The sequence below is a fragment of the Artibeus jamaicensis genome, unplaced genomic scaffold (genome assembly GCF_021234435.1).
Source record: "Artibeus jamaicensis isolate MK-2021 breed Jamaican fruit bat unplaced genomic scaffold, CSHL_Jam_final contig_603, whole genome shotgun sequence".
Taxonomy (NCBI): domain Eukaryota; kingdom Metazoa; phylum Chordata; class Mammalia; order Chiroptera; family Phyllostomidae; genus Artibeus; species Artibeus jamaicensis.
This window is the reverse complement of record NW_026521904.1, coordinates 1517501-1534232: the sequence shown is the minus strand read 5'-3', so window position 1 is coordinate 1534232 and position 16732 is coordinate 1517501. Positions and strand designations below refer to the sequence as shown.

The 16732-nt window shown below is 37.1% G+C and overlaps 1 protein-coding gene across 7 annotated transcripts in view; it reads left to right on the top strand.

The window, feature by feature from the left end:
• The window catches only part of ZEB2 (zinc finger E-box binding homeobox 2), a 137220-nt gene that overhangs the window by 112987 nt on the left and 7501 nt on the right, over positions 1 to 16732 (top strand). For all 7 annotated transcript variants that reach the window (XM_037155163.2, XM_053670692.1, XM_037155158.2 and 4 more), the window contains 5 exons: positions 3764 to 3952; positions 4643 to 4857; positions 7461 to 7569; positions 8493 to 10462; positions 11815 to 11995. In XM_037155163.2, coding sequence (XP_037011058.1) covers positions 3764 to 3952; positions 4643 to 4857; positions 7461 to 7569; positions 8493 to 10462; positions 11815 to 11995 — 2664 coding nt within the window. The remainder of the gene's footprint in view (positions 1 to 3763; positions 3953 to 4642; positions 4858 to 7460; positions 7570 to 8492; positions 10463 to 11814; positions 11996 to 16732) is intronic.

Genomic DNA, 16732 nt, shown 5'->3' with positions numbered 1-16732 from the left:
GCTGAGTCACCTGGGTGATCTGATGCTTTGCCAAAAAACTGCATAAGACATGATTCATGAGTGGGCACATTGTTGTGATGAAGCTGTCAATCACCAGTTGCCCATAGCTGTGGCCTTCTGAATCATCTGAATAGTTTCCATGGAAGAGTGTTCAGATTTAATGCAAACTTTGATATAGATTCATTGCTGTACTCACTCTGTCATTTTGAATGTGACAGCCACAGAGTACATATGCTCACTCAATGGTGTCTATTGCCCCCACCGACTAGTACAGTAAAGTCGTCATTGTTCACACATGTGCATTCCAGTCCACTCTCTTTGGCTGCCAAGTTACATCCATGTTGTGCAAACCTTTCTCGTTATATGAACAATGGCTGGAATTTTCCAGACAGACTTCATATTTATGATCCACACTAGTTTATCACGTAACTGTTCTACAATTGCTTGAGTAGTAGAACCAAGTTTCTAGCTCAACTGTATGTTATCTTATGTTTCCTTTTACTAGAAGACTTCTACACCAGTGTTACTGTTAGGGAAATAATTTATTCCACATATATTTTATAAATGAGTTTTGAAAACCTACTAATCTCTAGGCAACGTACTCAATGCTCAGGATACAAAGATAATCAAAGATGATCCTTAAATTAAAAGAGCACATAATTTCATGTCTTCTCTCCCCATCACACTTGACATAGAAGTCTAGCATGTCCAAATTTGATCTAGGAAGTAAATTGCCTCTCAAAATACCAGTGGTATATCTACATGCAGTTTAGTTTGCCTATCCAGAAAAATCAGAATTATTTTCCCTTTTAAGCCAAAAAGGCTATTAATGCAAATCAAATTGAATTTGCATTTGATTACATTTTTGATGGAAACATTCACATGCAAATCAAAATTCATGCAAAGATAGCCAGATAATTCAAATAGTTGCTGAAATATCAAGATAAAATTAGGATGTTAAATGTACATCCATCATGTGCTTACTAGGACCAAGGATCCTCAAGTGGGACAATGTTCTTGAAAAACGTGAATAAATTGTATCTTGAACATTTAACATTTGAGTAGGTCTGAGTTCAGAGGGAGGTATACATTACTTTCTACTGCCACGGTGCTGAAAAAGAAGTCAGTCACTGGTCAGATCAGTTAAGTTGTTCAAAAGAGGTTCATCTTGGATCTGCCATTTTGTCTCCTCTTTTTCTTGCCCTTAAAAACAAAAAGTGGTTTTTGATAGATCTGAAGTTATTTTGATTATCCAAAACAATCTACAAATAGTTTGTGCAAGTAGGCAGTTGCTTCATGCTTTTTCGTGGCTTAATGGTACAAGATAAATGGCATCATTAAGAATAATCACCAATAAGTGTGGTCTGGAAAACAGCCATTGCATCATGAGCATACCAGTGGGAATGCAACCTGACTTAACCTTCTAAGAAAATATTTAAGATTCTAAGAAAAGACTTAAGCAAATTTTCAATTTATAAAATCTTGACCCACTATTGCACATTTCAAAACCATATTTGAAGGAAATACAGGTCTTGAAGGAATCACACTGTTGCTCTTGTTACAGTTAACAGAAGTTGCAGTGGCAAAGGAGAAAGGTTTGAGATCACCATATTCAGGATTTAGCACTTAGTTTCATATTCTACAGAATGTAATGTCCCCATTTCTCTTCCACTTGAGCCAATGTATTAGCTTATACATTGCTTCAATACGTTATACACTAGCTTATGCATTAGCTTCGAGTCTTTTCAGCATTCCAGTGGTCACTGTTCTGGTGAAAGTCACCTACCATATATCGAATTTGAAAAACCTGAACTTAAGGGAGGATCTTAGCCTTCTTACCATCTTGGCATCCCTAATTCTTCCCCAAGACTAGAGATTTTACTTTGATGTATCTCTCAGTTCTAGCAACTTCTCTTGTAGTCTCTATCACTAATTCCTTAACCTTTATCTTTTTTCATGGCCTATGGCAAGAGACTCCTAACTAGTTTCCCAAAATAGACTTTTCTTTTCCTGCAGTCCTTATCACATATAGCCAAATTTTTCATTTAAAAATGCAGATAACCCATAATTTCATCTTACCATCTTCCTTGCTTAATACCCTTCATTGGCTTCCTGTTCCCTCTTAAAATGAAACCCAAACCCTTAACAGGGCTGTCACGTGCTGCGTGGTGCGGTCCCTGCCTGCCTCTGCACCCTGACATCCCACTGCTCCGCTTTCCCTCTCAGCATGCCAGTGCTGTCCTCTTAGCTCCTGAAGTGCCCATGCTCCTTCCAGGCACCACTGCTCTTCCCCAGCTTCTGTAGTTCACCGTCAGGCATTTTCAGAGAACGCCTCCCTGATCTTCCAGACTCTACCATGTCCCCAACCGGCCACCCCCCTTATACTTCTCTCATATCACCAAACAACTTTCTGTCCTAGTACATACTTGGGTTTGTAATATTCATCTTTGAGATACTGTCACTTGTTTTGCCCACTCCTATGGCTTCTTGAAGGATGAGACCGGGTCTGCTTTTTGCCTATCAAAACAAGACACAATGACTGTCACATACCAGGCATTCAGTAAATACTTGTTGAATTCATGGAAGGTTCCACTTTCTATTCTCATGTATAATCCACAAGTTCACAATAGTGAAAGCCAAAAATAAAAGTAAAATAAAAATTGACCAACTTGCTTGAAGATCATCCTGCCACAAATTACCAAGGAGAATTAGTGTAGCGAGTACTGTGATCTCTTTTATGGCAGAGAAGGTGAGATGAAGAATACAGTGTTGTCAAAGTGAACTGCTCTCAAACTATGAAAGTAAAATTCCACCATTAACTGTACAATTTTTTCACCTACTTATAGTAGAGAATAATGTAACAGCCACTCCCCCAACTCTGTCTTGTCCATAAAATTTTTTATTTAGGATATTTAAGCCACAGCTTATTTTAGAAACATATCTAGTAGGTTCAAATAAACAAAGTCTTGTCACAAATTGCTAAAGCTGATTTACAACTATCATTCATTTAATGGGAATAGAGTCATAATTACAAAATTAAAAAAAATAATACCAAATGCATACAGCCACACAGCCACTTTCTTAACTCATTTTGCAACTTTGTATTTTATTGCTATCAGTGATGGGCTTAATTTTATTATCAGCGGCTTTAAAATACCAAACAACACACTGAAATTTTAGGAAAAGATAAACTGCCACATTCCATGATTTTTAAAGAAAGTCACACGATTATCTCTCTAGGAATATCTGCCTTTTCACATCTGTCTCAGAGTACGCAGTCCTGGTCCTCTGTGACATTCAAAGTGGATGGTTCAGAGCTTTTATTTAGCAGCAGGATGTATCTGTGGTTAGGGACGTTAAGTTTAGTGGACAAAAACACTTAAATGTACCTTTATTAAAAGACAAGAATGTTTTTTATAGACTATTAAAGTAGCTTTGAGCTTAACACTTAGGAATCTTAGCATGTAGTTCTGTTTTTTAAAACAAAATCCCTAAAAATGATTTGTGAGTCATGTGGACTAGTATTCCTGGAAGAAAATAAAATGTACCTATTTAACTTAAAGTCAAGTCCCCCTTTTTGGGTATATAATAAGAATAAACGATTAACCAAAGGCCAGTCATCTGCAACATTTCTTACAACTACACTAGGTATTTGTGGTCTTTTTGTCAGCTTTAACATTTCTTAGTAGCAATGATGTAAGCAGACTTGGGTGCCTCAGAAGAAGGTCCTGAAAACACATTTCTTCTCCTTTTATGATTTCAGTTAAGAATGCAAATTGCACATCAGACTTTGAGGAATACTTTGCCAAAAGAAAACTGGAGGAGCGCGACGTCCACGCAGTCAGCATCGAGGAGTACCTTCAGCGCAGTGACACAGCCATTATTTACCCAGAAGCCCCCGAGGAACTGTCTCGCCTTGGCACGCCAGAGGCCAATGGGCAAGAAGAAAATGGTGAGGCTGTAATTCATTTTTAGCCACTACACTGACCTCTGCAGCTGTTACAATTACAAATGCACTACATGCCTGGGTGTTTACCTTAAAATTTGAAGAACAGCTGCAGAGGCATGGAATTTCATGAGCAAAGATTAGAACTGTAATTTTAGGGTATTGTGAAATTTTTTTTGTCAGCAAATTTGTGTCATTTGTACATCCAATAAAGAACAAGAACAATTAGAGCCTATTTCTATGAGATAAAAATATCTACATTAATTCCTATCTTTCTGAAATATTTCCCTTTTGAAAGAAAAAAAAAGTTCAGAGATACTGACCCTAACCTTCTGTTCTTTACGGACACCTGACAAGCTCCCTCACACTGTGAATTCCTGAGTCATATGTGACTACGGGCGAACTGCGAACTGTCAGTCACCTAAAAAGAAGTTCCTCATTTATCAGCTGTTTAAATTTCCCCCAAAAAGCTCAAGTAATTAATTAATTTTCTGGCGCAGCGTGAGCTGATCCCGACAAGTCTGCCCTGGGTGTGCGAGGGGACTGGTGTGCGCGGAGCCCGAGCGCAATGATGGCACTCTCGTGGAGCAGATTGCAGTGATTCCTGTCATACCATCCCGGGCAGTCAGCCCATTAGCTGCCATTGATTTACTGACCTTTTGGCCTGCTTCTCTCCCTCTCGTCTCTCGGCTACAGACCTGCCACCTGGAACTCCAGATGCTTTTGCCCAACTGCTGACCTGCCCCTACTGCGACCGAGGCTACAAGCGCTTGACATCACTGAAGGAGCACATCAAGTACCGCCACGAGAAGAATGAAGAGAACTTTTCCTGCCCTCTGTGTAGCTACACGTTTGCCTACCGCACCCAGCTCGAGCGGCATATGGTGACGCACAAGCCAGGGACAGATCAGGTGGGGGGTTGGTTTTAAGTGATTTCTTTCTATAATAACCCCTTAGAGAAACGATATTGCTTTGATTGGCAATCATTATTAATTTTTCATGGCATTTTGAAGATGCAGATCTTTTAATGGTAATAGCTTTAATTGAGGTCTAAATGATTTTTTGATGGTCTCTTCTAATATGATTTAATAGTCTTATGTTCACGATCGAATGAGTGTGTTAATTTCTAATTTAGAAATTTTATTTGCACTTTAACTTGACTTTAGTTTCATTTTTATGTTCCACAAAAAGTGAATGAAATTGTAGCATTTTAATTATACATTATTAAACATCTCAGCAATTTTAATTCCATTTTTCACCCAGTTTTACTTAGAAATTTTTTTTTCACAGAGGCTTTAAGTCATGGTAAAAGAAATGTGTATTCCTTTCATTTGTCATATAACACCTTCAATTACAGTATTTTTACAAACTGTTACTAGTTTGTGAAATCCAATTGTTTTAAAGAAAAATTTAAAAAGCATATAATATATGTATATATATATTAAAAGTAAACTGGATTACTATTAAAATGTTGGACGTACATTAACATGATCCCTTCTTCATACCCATGTATGTTACTGAATGTTAAAATTAATCTGCCTCCTTTGGCTTACTTGTGTTAAAAACAAAAATTCTCTCTTTGACAGATAAGCACCGGTTCTTAAATCCTTAAAATAATTGAATAGGATAGATTCACAGTGTCTCTTAAATGCTTCAGCAAAACTGCTCTTTCTGTCCTCCCGGGAGAGCTGACTGCATGCCAGTGTGGGGAGGTGTTCAGAGGGTAACAGCACTGGTGTGCCTTACGGCCCAACAGCTGGCCCTCCAGAGCTGGAATCGCCCTGGATAAGCTTTGCCACCATACCTGTTTTAAAAATTATTAAACGGGATATTCTACAAAATTCTTAAGTTTTTTTTTCTTCTGGGCTTTCTTTTCTCTGACAGAGGAAAATGAGAGCAAGCAAACAATCAAACAATGAGGATGACACTGTATTATGGCATTTTACTATTTTAAGAGATCAGTCCATGTAAATCATTCCATTTATGTCTAATTGAGCTTGTCACCTGAATGTTTTTGAAAGTTCAGTTATAGAAACTATGCTTGCATAGTTACACTTATGTAACAGATTATCTCCCCTTGCTTATGTGCACAAGAACTCTAGGAAAAAAAAAAGTGCCTAGATATTTATCTAGCATAACTGCTTTAAATTTCACATGCAGAAGTGTGATTGTGTTGGCGCATTATGAATGGTAGCTTTGGTGTTGAAAAGTCCCCTCATTTGCTCATGGCATTTACAATTAGTAAATTAAAATGATTGTATCATATTAACAGTGGCACAACTAAAGTTTATAGTAGTCCTCTGAGGGCTGTGGGGGGAGACAAAGCAGCTGTTGCTGTTTGTTTATGCAACTCAGCAACATATGAGCGCTGGTCCCTCAATGGCGCTCCGCGGGCTGGGCTCTGCTTGATCTTTGAAGGTTGCTGCTGTTTGAACAAACCTCCCTGTGTCCCATGTAACACCATCTGTCTCACTAGGAATGTGGGAAGATTCAGCACACCCTAGCAGTTGTCATATCGTTTCTGTGCTGTCTTTTTGCAAAAGGCTTTTGTGTCATTGCTGCTTGAAAAAGGCTGACCTCCTACCTTGAGCATCCAGAGTGGATGACTGTATTTCTTTTTCTTCAGAATTCGAAGTCACAGTGCTTTTTTTCCCCCCTTGTTCAAAAAGGTCAGCTGTGTTTGATTATATCTTCACTGCTTTTAACTTGTCTTTTCAGCAAACTTTTTTTTTTCCTTTTTGGTCCCTACTCCCTAGCACACTACTAAAAAGGAAAATGGAAAAGTCGTTGAAGTCTTTCCTACTGGCCTGTGATAAAACTGCTCAAGCAGCTAGAACCCAAGATGTTGTCTCTCCCATTTGATAATGAATCACATCTGATATGCAACACCTCGGGAAAAAGAGGGTTTACATTTGCTACTAGCACAGTGAAGGGGATATTTGAACATGCTTATCGTGTAATGAAATATTTATAGTTTAGGATTTATTTTTGGTTGTGTGAAGTTTTTCCTATCCTCTTCAAATTTGGTATTGCTTCAGTATAAGATACGCTTTTACTTTGAGATGGAAAATTTGATGAAAGTATTAGTGTGAGGAGTTATTGGGGGGACAATTTAGAATATTCAGGATAATAATTTTTTTCTTGACAAAATAGTTGCATTCCAACAGAGAATGTTCAGATTTTACAATTTTTAGTAAACAGAGAACCACAGACATCTTCACAATTATGTTTTCTCATCTCAAAAGGCTCAAAGAAACATTTTGGAAGACACATTACAGAGATAATTCTGAAGCAAGTGTTGGATGCACATGTGAAAGCGCATTTTTTTTTAATTTGTTCCAATTTTATTGCCAACATTATCACTTTTATGGCAACTCTGAAAGACTGGGCAAATAAATAAACATGCACTCAAACCTTTTGGCCTGCCTGAAAAAGAGGCCTTTTAAAAATATTTGTAACAAATTTCCTTTGTTCCTCCTGCGCAAAACTGATGTCAGTCTCTCTCCTTTTCCAGCACCAAATGCTGACCCAAGGAGCAGGTAATCGCAAGTTCAAATGCACAGAGTGCGGAAAGGCCTTCAAATATAAACACCATCTGAAAGAACACCTGCGAATTCACAGCGGTGAGTAGCAGAGGTGCTGGTGTTCACATTTGCATTTCGTTTCATTAGGGGAGTTTTAAAAGACTGCTTAAAATTTACACAGTCTTGTTTGTAGCTTTTTGGAACTACTCATTTATGTCACAAACTATGTGTGTCTGCTTTGTCTTCCTGAGCCTTATTGTTACCACCAATAGCATGAGCTTGTAGTAAGCAAGGAGAGGAGTGCTTATAGGTCCCAGAAATCGCAAATGTGTTGATTTATCACAAAATATAGTAGCTTCTTTTTGTCCTTTTAAAAACCCTTCACCAGAGTAAATTTTTTTAACCTAGTCACATTCTGAAGGATATTCATTTTTGATACCTAACCATGAAAGAAAAAAATTGAAGAATTTTGGAAATGAGCTTTTGTACAATACATAGTCCTTGATTCCTGAGAGCTGTATATTATTACAGAACAAAACCCTGTGGCTGAGACCTCTCCTTTATAACTATTTTGATAGCTCTGCCAAGCACTTTATTACCAAATTGGAAGCTATTCAAAGGATTGGTTGGATTGGTAGAATCAATGGAATCTCCACAGAGTTGATTAAAGCCATGGCTACACTTCTCTTTAAATACTGTGACATCTTTATTGTGCTATTGACCACACATTAATCTGACACTGTGTTTAAATAGGAGGCTGCCGATGGCAAGACAAGATTTGGAATCTTGGTGGAAAAAGGCACAGATAGCCCTCACCTTCCACTGTTAACATCTTGAATTATATCTTCTCAGGGTAGATAAAGCCCAGAAACAGTTATGGCCACATAATTCTAATCTAAGCACCTAGAATGTAGAGGTACCTCCCTGTGCTCCTTTCCTTTAGTTTAACAGATTCTTGTTTTGGTAGACAATTGCACTCATTAACCAAAGACATGTAATGTTAATTTTAATTGTCATTCTAGGTGAAAAACCCTACGAGTGCCCAAACTGCAAGAAACGTTTCTCCCATTCTGGTTCCTACAGTTCACACATCAGCAGCAAGAAATGTATTGGTTTAATCTCTGTAAATGGCCGAATGAGAAATAATATCAAGACGGGTTCTTCCCCTAATTCTGTTTCTTCCTCTCCTACTAATTCAGCCATTACCCAATTAAGAAACAAATTGGAGAATGGAAAACCACTCAGTATGTCTGAACAAACAGGCTTACTTAAAATTAAAACAGAACCACTAGACTTCAATGACTATAAAGTTCTTATGGCCACACACGGGTTTAGTGGCGCTAGTCCCTTTATGAATGGTGCACTTGGAGCCACCAGCCCTTTAGGAGTTCACCCATCTGCTCAGAGTCCAATGCAGCACTTAGGTGTAGGGATGGATGCCCCTTTACTTGGATTTCCCACCATGAATAGTAATTTAAGTGAGGTACAAAAGGTTCTACAGATTGTGGACAATACGGTTTCCAGGCAAAAAATGGACTGCAAGGCCGAAGAAATTTCAAAGTTGAAAGGTTATCACATGAAGGATCCATGTTCTCAACCTGAGGAACAAGGAGTTACCTCTCCTAATATTCCACCCGTAGGTCTTCCAGTAGTAAGTCATAATGGTGCCACTAAAAGTATTATTGACTACACATTAGAAAAAGTCAACGAAGCCAAAGCTTGCCTCCAGAGCTTGACTACTGACTCAAGGAGACAGATCAGTAATATAAAGAAAGAGAAGCTGCGTACTTTAATAGATTTGGTCACCGATGATAAAATGATTGAGAACCACAACATATCCACTCCATTTTCATGCCAGTTCTGTAAAGAAAGTTTTCCTGGCCCCATTCCTTTGCATCAGCATGAACGTTATCTTTGTAAAATGAATGAAGAGATCAAGGCAGTCCTGCAACCTCATGAAAACATAGCCCCCAACAAAGCCGGAGTTTTTGTTGATAATAAAGCCCTCCTCTTGTCATCTGTACTTTCTGAGAAAGGAATGACAAGCCCCATCAACCCATACAAGGACCACATGTCTGTACTTAAAGCATATTATGCTATGAACATGGAGCCCAACTCTGATGAACTGCTGAAAATTTCCATTGCTGTGGGCCTTCCTCAGGAATTTGTGAAGGAATGGTTTGAGCAACGAAAAGTCTACCAGTATTCAAATTCCAGGTCTCCATCACTGGAAAGGAACTCCAAGCCGTTAGCTCCCAGCAGTAACCCTCCCACTAAAGACTCTTTATTACCCAGGTCCCCCGTAAAGCCCATGGACTCCATAACATCACCATCTATAGCAGAACTCCACAACAGTGTTACGAATTGTGATCCTCCTCTCAGGCTAACAAAACCTTCCCATTTTACCAATATTAAAACAGTTGAAAAATTGGACCACTCAAGGAGTAACACTCCTTCTCCCCTAAATCTTTCCTCCACATCTTCTAAAAACTCCCACAGTAGTTCTTACACTCCAAACAGCTTCTCTTCCGAGGAGCTCCAGGCTGAGCCATTGGACTTGTCATTACCAAAACAAATGAAGGAACCCAAAAGTATTATAGCCACAAAGAACAAAACAAAAGCTAGCAGCATAAATTTAGACCATAACAGTATTTCTTCATCATCTGAAAACTCAGATGAGCCTTTAAACTTGACTTTTATCAAGAAGGAGTTTTCAAATTCAAATAATCTGGACAACAAAAGCACTAACGCAGTGTTCGGCATGAACCCATTTAGTGCCAAACCTTTATACACAGCTCTTCCTCCACAAAGCGCATTTCCCCCAGCCACTTTCATGCCACCTGTCCAGACCAGCATCCCTGGGCTACGACCATACCCGGGACTGGATCAGATGAGCTTCCTACCACATATGGCCTATACCTACCCAACTGGAGCAGCTACTTTTGCTGATATGCAGCAAAGGAGAAAGTACCAACGGAAACAAGGATTTCAGGTAATGAGACATGTCTTTTGCTGTGAAAAGAGGAGATGAAAATACAATAATATTGTTTACATGCTTATAAGAGGAAAATGTTAGTAAAAAAATTGAGTGCTATGGTTTCAGCAGAGAAGTTTGTTTTAACTTGAATCTATACTAGAAAATTAAATAGAGAAAGATTAGAACATTAAAGTATTTAAGCACATTTGCCTTTGCCTTAAAAAAGATAAAAAGCTTAACATTTAGTTTTGAGGTTTGTTTAAAGCTCTCCATCTACTTTTAGGATTAGACTTTGATAACAATATTTGCTATAATTTACATAGATGCTAAACCCACAGATACACTTTTACAGATGTCCATAATTTGAATGTATAACTTTGATAATTACTTGGTTTTATTGAGAATAGTTTGAAGAGTATTTTAAAAAGTATTTTGCACATTCCACATGACTTTTTATATAATTTTCAAACTAGTGAATAACTTATGGTTTTTCAAATATACAAGCAGGTATGTTTTAACATCATGGAAACTAATGCCTGTGTGCAAAATAAGAGCATAAGTAGCAGGGCACCTCTGTAGCAGCTGCCCCACTATTCCAATTTCCAGTACTGCTGCCCTCTCCATAAATGTATTTAAGCCTATTTAATCTTCTTTAATATTAATTAGCGCAAACGTAGTCTAAGAACACTGAACTGTGGACTAGCAAATGGAAATGTATGTTATCATGCAAGTTTGCACTCCTTTGGATCAAGACAAAATAAATATCAAGAAATTTAATAATTTACTGACCCACATTCATTATTGCTCAATGCTGAAGGCTGTTTTAACACAGATAGAACATTGATAAAAAGTGTTATTAATATTCCCCGTTTCAAATTAGAAAATTAAATATAAAAATAGAGCTTGAGGCCTTTAGTGGGTAGACATACATTTAAACAGATTGCATAATAATAACATTTTGTACCTAAATATAAAATTCAATTAAAATGGGGTTTCTGCAGCTACAGATCATTTCTAAAATTAAGCACCCTAGAAAATACACAAATTCAGATGTTGAGTTTTCACTCATGGATATTTCCTGATGTAAAGAAAATTAAGGAGTTTTGAAATTTTCATTTTTTCTCACCTTCAAAGTTAACCATTTTCTATCCCTGAAAAACAATCAGCTTTACCTTCTAGGGCAGACAAAGTTTATATTTTTGTTGAAATGTGATACATCATGTATTGTTTGTGGAAAGTAAAAAGTTTAATACACAATAATTACATTAATTAATAGCAAGTACTATGATGTTCTCCAACCTCTGTGAGGTTGTTTGGTATAACTACAAAGAGAAGAGACTGTGTTAAACTATTTGATTATATCACAGGGAGAATTGCTTGATGGAGCACAAGACTACATGTCAGGCCTAGATGACATGACAGACTCCGACTCCTGTCTGTCTCGAAAGAAGATCAAGAAGACAGAGAGTGGCATGTATGCGTGTGACTTATGTGACAAGACATTCCAGAAAAGCAGTTCCCTTCTGCGACACAAATACGAACACACAGGTATGAGTGACTTTGACTAGCTAGTTAGAGCTTCCTGGCCTGCTGTACATTTCATAATATTTAATGAGTACACTTGTGCAACATAAGATGCAGCATATGCTGATACCTTCAACAAGGAAGAAATAATGCTTTTGCCTAGCTCAGTAAGACTTTTTTGTTGCCTGTTTATTGGATCACTTATGTGTTTGTGACTGTGCTTATCTTTCTGTCTTCTGAGTTAGTCTGTATGCCAAATTCACAAATCATGTCAAAGGAATATTTAAATGGCCAGGGCAGTGAAATGGCACGACCCAAGCCAGGTATTTAAAATATCTTCTAATGAATGAACTATATATGAAAAAAATTGATACCAAAAAGTTCAGTCAATGCTATATTAATTTCTTCATACAAAAATTAAGTAAGCCATGATTTGTGGGTGATTCTATTTAGGGTTTATAAATTACCCATATTTTGAATAAAATAAAAGTGCTATTGCTATGAAAGAAAAGGTGTATGTAATTGGTCAAATGAGCTACTGAAATGACTTACATTTAGAAGATTAAAATAAAACTTTCCAAATTTCATTAGTTTATTTCTAATACAGAAAAATTATAGAGTTGAAAAGATGGCAACATAGTTCTTCCCTTTGAGTAGAAAGAAAGTGGGTTAATTTTTAAGAAGAAAGGTAAAGTACCATAATGTGAAGCAAAATGTGTTGCCACGATCCGAGATCTGATCTACAACTCTCTGCGGGAGCGACGTTGTGTTCCCTCTCTCCCCCTTGTCCCTCCGCCCTTCACAGCAGAGGAAGTGGGCCTCATCCCTGCCTTTAACCCACCTCCAACTTTTCTCCACTAGAAACTTGGCATGCTGCACTGATCATAGATGGGGAAAGAAAGAGTGTAGGCTTTCAGTCAAAATATTGGCAGGAAAAAATTATAGAAAAACTCTCATTTTAAAACAGGAAGTCTAATGTCAAACATTTTAATACAGAGGGAAAAATTAACCTAACGTTAGTGCTTTAGGGGGAAAAAGTGATGAAGAGACAAAAGAAGAAAAAGAAAAAAACAAGCAATGGGTATGCTTTCTGTCATCTTCTGGCTGTCTAAGTACATGGTGCCCTTGGGAAGCACTTGTGCTCATCATCTTCCCTTTTTCCTCACTGGGCATGTGCAGGAGGCAGCACCAGGGACCAGAATGAGCTTGAGAGTGGCAGGGGGAGGAGGTATGTTGCGTGAGTTCTATAACATGAAGTGTTGAGGGTAATGTGAAGAGAACAAGGTTGACAAATAACAATGCTCTTACTCCAATCCAGCTTGTTTTCCTTCAAGTGTCTGATATTCATTGCTGTTATTTTAGTAGTTCAACCTAAGGTACTTGAATGACAACCTAATTTGAATAGCAGATCCCAATAGTTTTTATGCTTGTGTGATAGAATTCAGTTTGGTATGTCAAAATTTTCCTACATTTGTCTTTTTTAATAAATATCATAGATATTTTTTCTAGTACCAAGTCCTATTTAAGTATTTTTAGAGTAAAGATATTTTCATACTTAAATTTACTTTAATATTTTAATCAACCTCAAATATATTTTTATTTCATTATTCAGCTACAATAGGCACATCACTGAAGGCATCTTTCCCTCTCTGATTGGTTTTATTATATGACCATATGCAAACTCTATCATTTACTACATGGTGAGTGTAAAACTTTTATTTTAGTGAGGGCTATCATACATATTGACATCCAGTCAATATTTTTTTATAAATTACATAGTCCATAAATTTCATAGGCATACAGATAGTTGAGAGACCCAAAAGTTGACGAACACAAATATGCATAATCAATTCAAAAAATAAACTGTATTTTTAAAAGTAAAAATATTCTGGTCCTTTAAGATGTCAGAAGATGTGTTGCCTAGAAACAATGCCTAGCAACAAGATGCTAACCATCCAATGGTTTCTCTAGCAGTGTGATTAATTATCCTCCTGTTGGCTTTCCAGCTTGTCAGTTTCCGGTGTGTTAACTTTTTGGTCTCTTGACCAAACATTTCATGTCGTTACTACTGTCAGTGTATTAGCTTTCATCAAAGTGAAGTTCTTCATAAATTTTTCTATCTTCATGATATGTGTGGAACTATAGTCCATTTTCCTTCCCTAATTGGGCCCTACAAGCCTTTTATTTCTTTGTATTAATCACCAGTATACTTTGAGAATGTAATACTAAGAAAATTATAAGTGAAAACAGTGCTTCTAAGGTTGGGAAATGAAGTTGAGTCATCGTTTGATAATATGTTGATTATGAATGTATCATTGACAAAGTGCTTATTACATGTCCACAAGTTAACATACAGAAGAGTTTGATTTAAGAATGAATTTATGAGCTACTTATTTTTGTGATCTTGTACCCTTTTCCTTGACCTGTTTAACTTATTCTTAGGCAGACATGATAAATTTTCTTTGCCAATGGTGTATTGCTTGCTTGCTTTTCCTGGGACCTGGGCTTGGGGCAGAAGCAAAAAAACACCACATAAATGTTGACTTCGATAGGATGAATTGTCACAAACAAGCATTGAGAAATAAAAAGTCTGAAACCCTTATTAGACTCTGCTAAGAACTCATTTGTATTCCACTAAAATTTAAATCTGACATTTATTGAGTACTTTCTCTATTGAGACATCGAGGTAGGTGCTTTTAAACCCACCTTATTTAGAAAAGTAATAAAAATGTTTCTGCTTTTAAACAGATAAAGTGGAAGTTTTAAATAAATTACTAGTCAATTTTATTCTCAGTTACATGATAATGTTTTTCGTACCACAGAGCTTCCATTTATAACTTCAGTTACCATTCTAGCTGCCAGGTGAATCATGAACCTCAACATTAGAAAAAAATTTACCCTAAAAAAACTTTCATCATTCAATGTCATTTTGGATGTTTTTTTCTGAATTTTATTCGTGTGGAAATTTAAATCCAGGATGTCTTGATTTGAATAGGGCAAACCAATCAAACAAGTGAAGAAGAGGTGAATGTCCAAGCCCGTTCCTGTTTAAATTGAATTTACTAAATGCTTAGCAGTGAAACCTCAGGAGATTTAGTGCAAGGTATAGGTCAAAATTCCCCACCCTTCACTCCCAGATTCTGTTTTTTACATAGTGTTATAGCTGAACATTTATTTTATTCTTTCAGATTGTCCATTAATAATGCAGAATTAATATACAGGGTCCAGCAAAAGTAAGGCCTACTTGAATGTGGTTGGTAGGGTAATAACATGGGTGTAATAATTTATAGTTTTAATTTGAACATTTCATCTAAAGTGTCATATGGTGTGCTTGAGTGTGATATTGTTATGTTACATGCTTATGAGTTTGGAAATAAAAAGGGGCGTTATTTGTGTCTGACCCTGTATTTTGATTGTGAGCATATTTTTATTATCAAATGAACTCTCTGAAAATTGGCTGCCTGTAACTATAGACTATCTATGCAATGCACTGCAGTTTAGTGGGTATCCCCCACTAAACTGGAACTTGAAACTAGTGGGCATTTCTAACAGGCCCTGAAACTCGTCCTAGAGAGTGCTCATTCTCGCTAAGGACACTGCTTTCTGTTTTGTTCCTTTGGAAAAGAGAGAGCTGTATCAACTGTGATGTCCATTCAAAATTATTCACACAGCCAATCCTGAAATGACCTCTGTGGTTGACTTTTTTGTGCCCCTGACCTGATGAGACATTAGTATCTAAAGGAGGTTATAGGACAGTTCTACTCATATGCTCTGTAGCAACTAAAGCACCAAGAAATTTTTCATCTGCAATTTCTCTTCTCTCCATTCAGCTTTCTTTCTTCCATTTACTCTGCTCCTGATTTCTGCATCTTGCTTACAACTTGGAAAGTTATTGAAAATGTATTAATGAATGCAAATAAAAGGATCTAACATTAAATAGGTGCTTACAACGTACTATGCTTATATGAAACACTCTATTTACCTATGCTGTCTCATTTACTTCTATGCCCAGTCCACAAGTTAGGTTCCCAGATGCTTTTCCTCTTACCAACAAGGTCCTTGGTCCTTAGAGAGGTTAACATACCTAAGAATGCACAGCTGGTCATAAAAGGTAGATTTAAACTCAAGCAATCAGAATCCAGAACCCATCTCCCTTATTTGACACTGCATTGCCCTGTCCCTGTGAATAAAATTGCCACTGACAGAAAAGTCTTATCCTTGCTTCTGATAACATCCTTTTCTTTAAGGTCCTGCACCATCCAAGAGAGACCAAATTTGTATATAGCGACTTCAAGTTTCCTAGAAGGCCAAAACCTCTGTCTTTTTCCCAAATACACTTCTGCTCCCTCTTAAATGACCCTCCCCCCATGGTCATCTCGTCAAACGGAAAAGCATACTGTCTTTCCAGACTCTTGGCATTCCATCAGAATTCTCTTTTCTGTTATTGAGTTTACCCCATTCAAAACATCTTTCCAAAAGTTAAGGACTGGTTCTTGTGTGGTTTGAATTGTACCTTCTCTTTTTTGGACTGATAGCTATAGATGAGAAGTAGATTACAAGAATCTTATTTCCAATACAAGGAGTAGTCACCAACAATTATATTTCTAACTTTGCCTCTTACAGGAACATAACTTCTTCTTACTCTAATGATTTGCCTTACCACATCTATCATCACTATATTTATATTGTGTATTCTTATAAGATAAAGACCATTAATGAAATAACATATAGCAGCCTACAAAGTTTTCTAAATAGTAACAT